At 38.6% G+C, this 14,195-nt stretch overlaps 1 protein-coding gene across 8 annotated transcripts in view; it reads left to right on the top strand.

Annotated features, from left to right (window-relative positions):
- The window catches only part of LOC121861785 (eukaryotic translation initiation factor 4E type 2-like), a 56,649-nt gene that overhangs the window by 21,342 nt on the left and 21,112 nt on the right, over window positions 1–14,195 (top strand). For 7 of the 8 annotated variants that reach the window (XR_006088093.1, XR_006088092.1, XM_042359692.1 and 4 more), the window contains exons 3-7: window positions 8,802–8,874; window positions 9,290–9,417; window positions 9,842–9,956; window positions 10,670–10,822; window positions 13,627–13,763. Coding sequence is in view for 6 of the 8 variants with exons in the window: in XM_042359692.1 (XP_042215626.1) it covers window positions 8,802–8,874; window positions 9,290–9,417; window positions 9,842–9,956; window positions 10,670–10,822; window positions 13,627–13,763 (606 nt within the window). In the remaining 2 variants the exon portion in view is untranslated. Of the gene's footprint in view, window positions 1–6,589; window positions 6,717–8,801; window positions 8,875–9,289; window positions 9,418–9,841; window positions 9,957–10,669; window positions 10,823–13,626; window positions 13,764–14,195 lie in introns of those variants that run through there. The other variant, XM_042359696.1, reaches the window with a different exon arrangement.

Below are 14,195 nucleotides of genomic sequence, written 5' to 3'. Positions count from 1 at the left end.
TTTTGTAACAGTTGTTTCATCTTCTATCATAGCTGTTTCACCCTTTACAGCTGTTCCTTTCATCAAGTTATCATGGCTTAGCTACCTACAGCTGTTTCCTTTCACAAGACACAGCTGTTTCACCCTTTACAGCTGTTCCTTTCGTCACAGCTGCTTCATCTTCTATCATATCACAGCTGTTTCCTTAGACACAGCTGTTTCCTTAGACACAGCTGTTTCCTTAGACACAGCTGTTTCCTTAGACACAGCTGTTTCCTTAGACACAGCTGTTCCCTTAGTCACAACTGTTTCATCTTCTACAGCTGTTCTCTTAGTCACAGCTGTTTCATCTTCTGCCACAGTTGTTTCACCCTTTACAGCTGTTTCATCTTCTGCCACAGCTGTTCCCTTAGTCACAGCTGTTTCATCTTCTGCCACAGCTGTTCCCTTAGTTACAGCTGTTTCATCTTCTGCCACAGCTGTTCCCTTAGTCACAGCTGTTTCATCTTCTGCCACAGCTGTTCCCTTAGTCACAGCTGTTTCCTTAGTCACAGCTGTTTCATCTTCTGCCACAGCTGTTCCCTTAGTCACAGCTGTTTCCTTAGTCACAGCTTCATCTTCTAGCATAGCTGTTTCATCTTCTGCCACAGCTGTTTCATCTTCTGCAGCTGTTCCTTTAGTCACAGCTGTTTCACCTTCTGCCACAACTGTTCCTTTAGTCACAGCTGTTTCATTATCTATCACAGCTGTTCCCTGAGCCACAGCTGTTTCACCTTCTATCATAGCTGTTTCATCTTCTGCCACAGCTGCTTCATCTTCTACAGCTGTTCCTTTAGTCACAGCTGTTTCACCTTTTATCATAGCTGTTTCACCTTCTATCACAGCTGCTTCACCCTTTACAGCTGTTCCCTTAGACACAGCTGTTTTCTTTTCTATCATAACCGTTTCACCCTCCGCAGCTGTTCCGTCCCTTTTGATAGCTTTCCCCTTTGCAGCTGATTGTGCAGTAGCAGCAGCAGCTTCAGCAGCCTTCATTCTCTTCTGCTCTTCAGCGAACTTTATCTGTCAGTGAACAGTCAATTAATGCATAGTATTCACACACACACACACACACACACACTATGTACTGTACCCCCACCAGTAGCCGGAGCCACAGCAACATCGCCAGCCACGATAGTTCCCAAACTACCCAGAAACGTTTAGACAGGGGAGTGTCAGAGGTCGTAAGCTGTGGAAATAAGGACCAGAGGACGTCCTGTTCTATACATCAAGGCTGGAGTGAGTGGGGCGTGGGTATGTCATGGGTCAAGGCTCGTGGGCGTGTTATGGGTGTGGGTCATGGGTCGTGGGTGTATCATAGGTCATGGTTAGTGAGCGTATCATGAGTGTGGGTCATAGATCGTTGGCATTAGAATCTAAGAGACTCACCTGTTGTATATGCCAGGGCTGGAGTGGGTGTGGCGTGGGTAACAAGGAGGACATGGGTCTGAACCCGCCCACCCCGGCAGTGTAGGTCAGGAGATGAGGCGTCCCGTCAGGGTGGCTGAACCTGTACAGTACACGTGTTAACCCACATACCTTTAATTATTAAACTTATACAAGTATATAATGATTTATTTAAAAGGAATCTCTCAAAAAAATATTTCATCTCCAATTGTGAGAGGGAAGCGAGAGGTAATGTGTCCTCCAGTTGTGAGAGGGAAGCGAGAGGTACTTACATGTATCCCCCAGTTATGTGGTTTAGTGCCTGGAGGCCCTGAGGTGCAGAGGTCTCCCAGCGCTTGATCCCGTCACCCTGTTCCACCCTACACAAACATTCAGTTACTTATAGATTCCAAAACAAAAACGCATCAAATACATACTGTATATTAATCCATTTATATAATCTTATGAACCCAGAAACAAAAACACATCAAACACAAACATTCTACGACTTGAACTAATAAACAAAAGGGCATCAAACACCAATCCTCTTGTCTTTTACATCGATTATGATTTATTCTAAAACATAAGCACATCCGACACAGCTATGTCATTATAATTTAAAGATTGAACGTAGATTAATTACTTCACTATTAGCATTCTCAGGACCTACTTTAAGTGGTGATTTGAGGAAGAGAAGGAGAGAAAGACGAGAGAGAGAATAGACAGACAGCCTGACAGAAGCAACACATACCACAGTCGTTCACCTCCCACACATATCAACAGCGCCACACCTATGCAACACCGATTATAACATTTAACACACACACACACACACACACACACACACACACATGGTAAAACAAAATTCATGTGATGTACTTCTGTTTGGGTCACTGCTACTGACACCACACTGGCGATGACAGCGTGTACACAGGTCACGTTGACAGGTGTTAAGTACCTAGTAATAAATGTCAGCAGGTGAGGGCTGACCTTTACACCCACCTACTGGAATACAAACTGACATGTAAACTCGTTCACTATTTTTTTATGACTTAAGTTTCAAGAGTATGTTGAACAAGGGGAGGGAAAATGTACAGTGGAGAAAGATCGCTACCTGCCAGTACCTACCCGAAGGAGTAAGATAACCAGAACTTACCTGAAGGAGTAGGCACCGTTGATAACAGGTTCCCTCTCATCTACCAAAATTGACACGGGCGTGGTACTAGTGCTGGGGAAGGGGTCGTGGGAGTGCATCACAGACTTTTGTAGTGACGCCCCTTTACCCACTACAGGTGCCCCAATTGTATAGTCTTTTGAGGGCATTTTGTAGTTCTGTAGTGGGTCCATTCTTGGGTATCCTGGTACCGTGTGTGGGCGGCCTACCACACTCACCACCACTACTAACATCATCTGGAAGAAAACAGTGTTATCTTGTGTGCTTATGGAGGATGAATATTACGTGTCATAAGAAATACAACATGCGATTTGGTCAACCAACTCGGAATATAAACATCACAATAGATGACGACAAACTCTTTTTCACATATACTCACAGCCTTCATTTTGAGTACGAGTGAATGATGTGACTTGAAGGAGCGTAGGAGGGCCTCTGGTGGCCATCCTCCTCACTCCTAGTCTTTTATACTCACAAAGTGTCACGTACAAAAGCCGTGAATTTTCCCGTCAAATCTGTTTTCATTTGTCCCCATTCGCTCGCCGCCTGACAGTCTTGTTTACAAATATTGCATTCGTTGACCAACAAAAATTTGGAATATTAATCCCTGAGTTAACTGAATATTTTTTCAATGTAATTCCATCTGTAGAGGAAAAAATAGGAAATGTGGGAAAACACTGCACGAGAGTTTGTTGATGATAAGGATGGTGTATGAGGGGTCATGACGATAGTGTGTCAGGAGGTCAAGATCTCGTCTCTCTCTCTCTCCTCTCTAACACGGCAGGACGGACGCGACCTTTAAAAAATACGTTGCGTCACTCATAAAGAATAAGCGTGAGGAGATAATATTAGATATCAATTAAAAATATACTTTACTGCCCGGTGATATGCATGACCGCCTCGGGTAAAGGGACCATAAATGTATACGATTATGGGATTTATTCGATACGCCATGACGTGTTAATGGGAAGGTGGTGTTCAATATCTTGATAAGGTGCCGCGTACCTCACTATTCACGCCTATAATTGTCTTCCATTTATCACTACGACATCATTATAATCGAAGTCTATTGGAGATTGTTCAAGAGGGGAAAAGCGTACATATATATGAATACAAAAACGCGGACTTGAGAACCTTTTACTACAGGAACCTTGTGTATAAACATAATTTTTACCATGATTGATAGAACCTTTATTATGGTGTTTTAAAATCTATCTGGTCTTAGTTATACCCTTGTGTTTATAACGGTTAATATTTACTTAACTCATATTCTCAGTTTTTTTTCCAATTGTTAGTGTTTGGGAATACAATTTTAGATAACCGGATGACATGAAGGTAAACCACCCTATCGCTGCATGGAAGGAGTTTGGTTAGGTTAGGTTATGAATCAAATCACTCCTTTCACCACCTATCAGCTTACTATTCGAGTGGTTGGTCTGTTCTTTGTTATTCTGTGGTGAACTTTATTGTCCTTACTATTCGAGTGGTTGGTCTGTTCTTTGTTATTCTGTGGTGAACTTTATTGTCCAGGGAGGAGGGAGGGAGAGAAGAAGAAGGGAGGGAGGGAGGGGGAGAGGATGAGATTATATAGCCTAAATTACCAAAAGTGTCTGACGGAGTGAAAGGTAGATCACACACACACATAATAAATGACCTGAAAGTGGCCAGGTAGACGGTGGTAGTTCTCCCCACCTGGTGAAAAAAAATGAATTAGGTAGTGGGATGAGGTAGGGCACATGACCCGTCCCCCTCCCCCCTCCCCTCCTCCTCCCCTTCCCCCCTCCCCTCCAGGTGTTAGTGGCCGGGCACGACACCCACTTATTACAGGTCAGAATTTATAGGCCCTTGATCCTTGAGGAGTCGCCCTTATACTGTCGGTGGGTGTGGGACAGACAAACAGACCGACCGACATGGAAGAGTGAAGCCATTGAAGGCGACAGGGTGGTTAATAGACAGATAGATAGACAGACAGAGAAGATATTCAGTAAACTCGTATAGACAGTGCAAGTATACAAACTATGTGTATAAACAGTATAAGTATACAATTTTATATATGTCTGCCCAATCATATCTCTCTCTCTCTCTCTCTCTCTCTCTCTCTCTCTCTCTTGATGTTTGTATTTACAGAGTCCCTTGATGTTTGTGTTTACAGAGTCCCTTGATGTTTGTGTTTACAGAGTCCCTTGATGTTTGTGTTTACAGAGTCCCTTGATGTTTGTGTTTACAGAGTCCCTTGATGTTTGTGTTTACAGAGTCCCTTGATGTTTGTGTTTACAGAGCCACTTGATGTTTGTGTTTACAGAGTCCCTTGATGTTTGTGTTTGCAGAACTTTCACTCGTAACCTCGTAAGGTCACTGGGTCACTGGATACCGCTGGTCATTTTCTCACACAACACAAAGGGTAGAGACAGTGGCACTTACAGCTGAACACAAAGACGCTTGATTGTGAGAGATTATGTGCATGTGTAACCCCTGCCTGGACACACACACACACACACACTGCGGTAACATAATATGACAATAATGGCTTCAATATCCACTAATCACTGTTTTCTTCGCACAATCATCTTCAAGAAAAACTTAATTCATATAACTGACAAATTACACGATCTATTGTATAGCTTGTAAATTGGGGTAATATATAGTAGGAAATAAAAATTACCAAACTATCCTGACGAAAATAAAAGACATGGACAATATGGCAGTTTTATTTTACTTTGCTATTTACCAGATAATACTCAACTAATAACATGAAATACTGACAAAAATATGTGTTGGCAGTGTCAGTAATAATCTCCTGGTAGCTGTGCCTCTCTTCTTCGTAATAAGATAGGTGGTACAGTTTGGATGCGAGGAGAGTTGTCCAGAGTGAGGGTACGGCTGTCTCCTGTACTTACACGAGACACTAAACATTCTAGGACTATTTTTACCAATCCTTTTATGTTTTGTATCAGTTATTGGGTCCCCAGCATGCTGATTAATCAACGTGTACTGTACGTATTGATAATTTGAACAAAATCGGTGATCAAATTATTTCTGAAACGGTAAGCCTTATAGGATTTTCGGCCAGCAACAACCTTTCTTGGAATTTATATTTAATGTATTGAGTAAAGTACTACATGCATGCAGAATAACACATAAACACCAAAAAGTGACCTTGAAAAATTATAGGCGGCGAGTAATTACAGTTAGAAAAGACATTGGCATTAGAATGGCAGGGCCGGATTTACCAATAGGCCAAGTAGGCCATTGGCCTAGGGCTCACCGGTATCTGGGGGCCCACTGAAACTAATTTGTTGCGCAGCGTGCCAGCGTATAACCTTGTTTCAAGTGTACACCGAGTATTTCATTATATAATATATTCACAACCATAAGGGCCCCTGTACAATAAGTATAGGGCCCGGAGTGTTCTTTAACTGGTGGGCCTATACTGAGATTTTGAACAAAATCTATTTTTTTGGCCGAAAATGACAAAAATTGTAAGTCTTATGCCTTACAGGATTTTGGGCAAAAAAATAGATTTTGCTAAAAATCTCAGTATAGGTACTCCTGAACATGCTGATTAAGGATCTGTTGACCAAAATTTAATATGTGGAATAATTCTTGTTCAAATGGCTTTTAGAAAATTATAATTACTGTAGTTTTGCAAGTCATTTGAATAAGAGATCTGGATATATGGGTTTATGATTTTTACACTGTACTAAGTATTTATAAAATCAAGACAATATTTTTTTTTTACTGGCACTTACCTTTTAATAAATTATGTTCTTTCAAGTGTGTGAAATAAAGTACTTCCCCTCTCACCATGTATTATTAAGAAAGAAAGAAATTTGCTTAATGCAAAGTTAGTCATATTTGCACATGTATTTACTTAATGTCTGAAGGAAAATATGACAATGAAATCCCTTTTATTTCACATAATCACTAAATCTAATATTTTTGATACATATTTTTACCAAATTCAAAGTAAATTGATTATGTTTAATATATATACACTTGAGTCCTGACTCCTGCACCCTGGTCCAGTGAGTGTGGTGACCCTGAGCTGTTATGTTTTGAGAACAACAGAAGTGAATTTTTGTCATAGTATAATTTATTTTAGTACCAGCATGTCCACAATGGTTAACAAATATGACGCGTAAGTAATAATGTGTTGAATAACTTGATATTACCTAAAAATAACCGTAAGTGAAGGGTACATATGGCAGGACTGTGACGACCTGTTGGCCATAGTGTCTTCAAAATTTTCTGCATTAAATACTTTTTTTATTTATTTGTAATTTACAGTTATCTTAAATGTCACCGTTTTTTTTTAATTTTGACTCGAGTACCTTGTGTGTATATACTGGTGTTTGTGTGAGAGATGTAGAGGTCTCAAGTTGATATTTTTCCTAAGATGTTAGATTTATTTGGCAATCTTCTTCATCTTCAACAAATTAAAGTGTCATTATTTACGACTTTGCAGCCGCTACTCTGTCTCGTTATTTGTTTTGATGTTTCTTTTCTTTACTATATTTTCATCTGTGAGTTCTGTTATGATATTTCTTTATTGGGCAACTGCCTCGTTTGGTAGATCATTAGGCCCCAAGGCTTGCATTAGCGGCAATACTTTGTCTTGCACAGCAATAAATCGGTAAGGTGCCCCAATCAACGTAAAATTACATCAAATAATAGTAAGTTCTTTCTGTTTAATATGCTGGGGGTCAGGGGGACGAAGGCTCATGGCTAGGCAGTTAGGTAGGTTTCTTTGGTTAGGTTGGTGTGATCTTCCAGTAACGCTTCTGCCGCTTTTTTTTTCTTATCAACTAAGATTAGGTTAGGTTAGGTTTGATTTAGAAATAACCACCTTTGAACACATTTGCCCAAACTACGACAGTGTCCACTGCAAAACACAGTGAAATTGCAGCGTTTTAAAATAATTTTCCATGAAAAATCAGCAGCAGGTATCTCGTCAAAAATGACCGTGTAAGCTGATAGTTATTTTCGGTAATATATTAAGAAACTGCTGCCACCAGAAGGAGTCGTTTGATTTTGTTTTATTTTAATTATAAAATAATTTACATTTTAGTTTTCTCTGTGATTCCAAATCATTTGTATTGGGCAGGGCTTGAAGGGAAATTGCGGGGTAAAACATGAGCGTACTTTCACGCCCACAAAAAATTTAACATTATACCATGAAACTTCAACAAAGTTGCTTTCATTGGTACCAGATACAAAAATAAGTACTTTCTGGTTAATATGCGTCCCCCCTGGCTAGGAAGTTAAGTAGGTTTCTTTGGTTGGATAGGTCAGGTTTTATTAGGTTATAGTAAATGTCGCCTCTTTTAAAATACTTATTATAATGAGAAGAACATCTGTGGAAATAATGAAAGAAATTTAACAACTCCTGCTGGTGGTATCAGTGTTCTCATACATTACCTTATCCTTAACTTGCCTTCTTTTGCAACATAATCTGTAAATTTTTTGTATCTGTGATGTTAAATTCTTTCTTTCATTAAGAATGTTCATAAAAATGACAAAGATTTGCGTTTTTTCTTAAATTAGTTTGGCAGTTTAAACCCTGAATATATTTCAGATAGATGAACCAAACTAACCTACCAGTCTTAGATTTAAGTTAAGTAGGTTAGATAAGGTAAGGACTGTCATGTTATCTCGTGTATCATGGTGGTCCTGTATAGAGCATTTTTGAGTTAGGTGCCGGATAGTCCTACATATAGCCCCGGACAGGTTATGTTGGCTCGGTAAATCCCAAACAGTAGTGTCTTTGAGGCTGGCATGGTCAATGATGCTTTGTCTTCAGAATTTTTTTTTTTTTTTAAGAATGTGGTAACCGCAGTTTTCTTGCACTTGTCAACTATGGGATTTTGGAGTTGAGGTAATGCACGAGTGAAAAATTTTGTTGATTCCTTTTCAATACTCTTTTCTATAAAACCAGTGTTGCAGATTCAGAAGTCAAAGTGCTGTATAATACAAAGATTTTCATATGAAGTTAGTGAACTGTGGATTAACATAGACATTTTGGTTGAAAGGGCAGATCGGATACACATTCTTTGATAGTATTTGTAAAGTCGCCTAAATTTATGAGGTATTGAACATATGCAATTGCTGTTGTTCCCAAATGCCAAATTTTCATCGCCAGTTCTTATAATGGCTGAAATATTAGTACTGTACTATAGGTTGTTTATCAATATGCTGGTGACTCATGTAATATTTTTCTTTGCAGTCTTAAAACTAACGATGACTCAGGTGAAGAAGATAATGGTACCAGAGAGATAAAGGAGACAGAAAAACCTCTAGTAAGTTTTTTGGCAGCAGAGGTATACAGTGCAGGTATATGGTGGGGGAAGGGGGCATGAGATTACGGTACTCGAAGATTAGGTACTCTAGCTTATTTCACCTGAAAGTTAACCACCCTAATGTTACCTGGGGGTCATTAGTTTTGTGGAGGTTATTCTTCAAGTGAAATAAGCTAGGCTTCCTTCTTCAGGTGATCTGAGGGATGCAGTGTTTCCTTTCCCCATGCTTCCACATTTAGTATCTCCCTTCATTAAAGCCAATGCTGTATATTTGTGTTCACATTTTTTGTATACTGTACATGCATTACTGGTTTGAAGGTTAACTGCTTATGTTTCATCATACTTCTGGTGCAGTATTGGCAACATTCATTGGATTACACTTCTTGTCTTCTAAGACAAAGTTTTTTTCCCTCAGCCACCACTTGAAGTTAAGCCCGGGGAACACAGACTTCAGTACTCCTACTGCATCTGGTTTAGTCGTCGAGCACCGGGCAAACAGGCGACAACACAGAATTATGACCAGAATCTACAGTTAATAGGAAGGTAGGTACAAGTTTCTTTGCTAATTTATAATATATAAGGTTTAATTCTATTTGATTAAGGCCTAGAAAAGGCAGAGAAGTAAAGTACAGTATTGTACTGCAATAAGAAAGTACTGTAATTTGGTTAAAATTACCCTCCCTATTATTCCCAGTGTGTTACTGTACGGTATAGTAACAAGCGTTTGAATAAATGCATGTAATGTTACTCAAATGCCACAGTAATTTACCAACAAGATATGCTTATGTTCATTATACACAACTGATGAATCCAGTGAAAATTGGTCTAAGAATACAGTACTGTATTAAACATTTGACTGACTAAATTGTATTGAAGTCACTCATTTTGTAAACTTTTAATATTTGGCATGAGTATTATATTTAAGTATTTTAATATTATAGTTTTTGTCTACTGTACTGTATTGCAGATTTGCCTCCGTGGAACAGTTCTGGGGTCACTATAGCCACTTAGTGCGGCCAGCTCACCTTACCTCACACTCCGACATACATATCTTTAAAGATGGAATAAAGCCCATGTGGGAGGTAAAGTTATGAGCTATGATTAACTCTTATACTGTAATATAAAATGTTTAAATGACTTTAGAATATTGGTTATTATTGACTGGTAAAAAAATCAATGAATATTATTTGTGTCTTGCACATATTCGTGTGGATTATCAAGATACACATCTCTCCAACCCACCTGAATATTTGTACAGTGTACAGTACATGTTTTAGCATTTGTTCAAGGGTTCAAATGATACAGATTTTTGGGTCCATAGACACATTATGAGCATCGTCTTTACAAACATAAACACACACCCACAGGAGAATGAAGTAGTAGGCAGCTGTCAAACACAGAGGTACTATCACCTGGGAAGATATTGGAAACATAATGTGTTGTCTAATGGTAGACCCTGCTGCCATTATGGCACCACAAAATTTTTGACCAAATCCCAGGTTGTTGATCTGACTGACATTTTACATCATTTACCCACAGTTGCAGGGTCTCCATTGTTTCTCTTACTTTGACAACAAAGCATATACAATACATCATTTCTCTCTATTTATCTTTTTCCACTACTGTATTTATTTATGGTTCTCTTCTTTTTTCTTTCATTTTTCCTGCCTGTTAGGTCCTGATATGGGTTGGTGACCTCTTCCAGGGTGGGCTAATCCCCCCCCCTCCCCTCCCCTCATTTTTTTTTAAGACTTGTACACCATAATTTTTTTAACCAATGCTTTATATTCCACAGGACTCGGCAAATAAAAATGGAGGAAAATGGATTGTGCGGCTACGTAAAGGGTTAGCGTCGCGTTGTTGGGAGAATATGATCTTGGCCATGCTAGGGGAACAGTTCTTGGTTGGTGATGAGATTTGTGGTGCCGTCATATCTGTGCGATTTCAGGTGAGATTTCTCAATTTCAACAATGTGTGAGGAAAAGGCTTTGCTAGTACAGAATTTGAATGGCAGCGGTGGTATGTACCTGTACAGGTATTGGTGCTAGTATTCATTACTGGTGTTCAAAGCTCTAGTAAATTTCAGAAGTTTCCAGCATTAGATTTACCTTAACCCCTTATGTATGGAGTCACCTCGGAGCTGAATAAAATTGTCGGCCGTTACCCAAATACAATGTTAAAAGTGGCATCTCCGTGTTGGGAGTTTATCCTACCACTGTCGCCATTATATAAGGGCGTGCGTTTTGAGATTACTGCTCCCATACAATTCTATATAGGTTGGATTTATATTCTTTCTTAATCAATTTATTTACTTTTCTCCTTTCCTTGTTATATCTTTGCTTTCTTTTCTCTATTTCTTGATAATTGTTTCTGTTTATTCTCTACTTCAACTTCTGTCTTTCAATTTCTTACTTTATTAATTCCTTCTGTTATTTATTTCTTAGTTATTTTACTTCCCATACAGATACCTCCTAACCTCTTAAACCTGTGGTAGCATGGCGAGGGCTAGGTCACGTGGATTCATTGTAATTAATGGTACCAAGATATGGGGAGAAATAAAGGTAAAATACTGCAGGGATAATGATACCTCTAATATACAGTAAAGATGATTTATTAAAATGAAGTTAGGTTTTATGACTACTGTCATTAATACAAAACTACAAGGATCATCTCCATGGATTCACTCATTTTGTGCTTCTCAATTAGTTACAACTTTCAACATCCACCATTACTTGGTTACTTTATAATGACACACAACATTATACTCTTACATTTAACACACTTGAGCATCACCGTTACAGGTTACCTGAGAAATTATCTCTTAATTACTAACAGGACTCTTTAGTAATAGCACCAACGTACTCCTCCAATAGCACCCGGAATCATAGCATCCTTGTGTAACTTGGTTATAATCGACGAAAAGTAAAGTGGCGACCCTCACACACATGTTCAACTCCAGACACCCATACAACTGGAAAGATTACATACAGGGTCAAACTGATGAATGTTATACCCAATAATAAACTACTTATCGTTGTGGACTCATAACAGTACTTATTAGCTGGCCGTGTCCACTTCAGACTTGAGTTGTCAACAAGTGGACGGCAAATACACACCGGCCACCTCCTCTGGATGGCTGGCTGTACATATGGACTTCAGCTCACCACACCACCTCATCACACGACACTATCAGATTTTAACGGCCTTCATCTGTCTCCATACTGATGCTGGACATCATCCTTGGCACATAGTGACCACCCGTGGTCTGTTTAGTCACCTGTTACACAGAGAGTTGGCGCTTAAGAGTTAGGAGAGAATGTGGTGACATTAATGTTACATTGTATATCTTGTATAAGTTAATGGAGCATGAACACCACTAAAGACACTCAAGTTATGTTACTGGATTACTTGTACTTGTATATTCAAACAAAGTCCAACTAAGTTAAATTCATTTAATATGATGGGATGGGACACAAAGTACTACACATACCTGTTACACAGAGAGTAGGCACTTAATCAGGAGAGAGTGAATGCTCCTGGCTGGAACTCTGTGTTATACCCACTGAGTTACTTATTCAGGAATTTCACAGACATATTTATTGGCCTCCGTTACGATACACATTGGCTTGTGAAAATTAGTACTATGGGCTTATATTAATTTTCTACGATTATCTCTTAGAATCTGATCGGTGTTCAAGCTTTGCAATGCATTAAAGAAATCAATCACAAGTACCATGGGCTGGCAATCACATTGTAGGCATAGCTTCTAACCACTGCATCCGGTTCTCACTTGGGTCTGGTTTCCTTTCAGAGATTTTTGCCCGTTGAGGTATACCCTCAAGATAAATGAGATTCTTTAATACAAAGATAACACTACTATCAATACAGTCATCTGATTCTCTGAGGCCCGCAGATCAATAAGACATAACTTCAGTTGCAAACTCTCATCTCGTTCTCTTGCGAACACCAGATCAATAATCCCAGCTGTTGCCCGGCCGCTAGAACACATCATCTTGACACAATTTACACTATACGTAAAGATAGATGAAGCTTTCAACATATACTTGAGACGTCTTGAATGCTTCTCCTCATGGTAGGCATACAACTCTTATGGCTACTCATACGGGTTATCTCCTAAATTTAAATTTACAGTGTATGAGCGTATTTCAGGACTTTTAAGAGAAAATGAATGGTACCTCTCGCTAGGGAAAAAAGTCTCTCTTTGGGGGTAACTCATTAGTTTTACACATGTTTTGTGGATGGTGGAGCATAATATGAATACATAGGTATAAATATAATATTGGTACAACTGTGACCATGACACCCATAGTGAAGTGGTTAAGTGAGATAGTCTACCAAGCTTGGAAAATTACAATACAATGATGATGATGAATATAGTAAGAATATGATCCTCTGGTTATCATGTGATATAATCTTATCTTGGTAGCTATTCTTAGAAACATAGCATACATAGTTTTAAAAGTCAAAGTATTAGTTTGAGACTGTAGTACAGTAGATGTGTCCGGCAGAAAGGAGACAACTTTTTTAACATGGCAAGCTTAGAAATAAAGAGGTTATTGGTCAGCTATTGACAAAAAGTGTTATTCATCCATATATATCCTGATTTTATTTGGCAGTCCCTGTCGGATTGTTGTTATAATAATATTTGTGTGTGTGTGGAAAATACTGAATATTTATCCTATTTATTTTATTTGAATATATAGCATAATATATATTTTTTGTCTTTTTCAGGAGGACATAATATCTGTTTGGAACAGAACTGCACAAGATTCACTAACAACAGGAAGAATCCGTGACACACTGAAACGAGTCCTCAACCTTCCACCCAACACTGTCATGGAATACAAAACACACAATGATTCTCTGAAGTAAGTTACCCATGTTAGTTTGTGTTTAAAAAATTTATGTTCATTTTGTTTTATTTTTTTTTAAATGGAAGGTGGACATTGTAAGATGTCTTGTTGTGGATATTTTTCATTTTTGCAGTATCTTGAGAAGAGCAGTTGTGCAGTCACTTATAAACTGCATTTTGGATAATCACTTACATTTTGTCATTTGTTTTACATAGTGCCTAGCCATTACACTGCACGTGTTAAATCACCAAGTTTGCTTTTCTTTGCATGCTTGACAAGTGCTTGCCTTTCTTTTGATTAATATAGTTTTCTGTTGAAGATTTAAACAATATAACTTTCAAAATTATTGGTAAGAACTTGACTGCATAGATTATTATAAAAAAATTTGGAATTAAAAAAGGAAATGCACTATTTGTTAGGTTTCAATAAATATGAATCATTATGCGT

The sequence above is a fragment of the Homarus americanus genome, unplaced genomic scaffold, assembly GCF_018991925.1.
Source record: "Homarus americanus isolate GMGI-L3 unplaced genomic scaffold, GMGI_Hamer_2.0 scaffold8148, whole genome shotgun sequence".
NCBI lineage: Eukaryota > Metazoa > Arthropoda > Malacostraca > Decapoda > Nephropidae > Homarus > Homarus americanus.
This window is presented reverse-complemented; position numbering and strand designations above follow the sequence as displayed.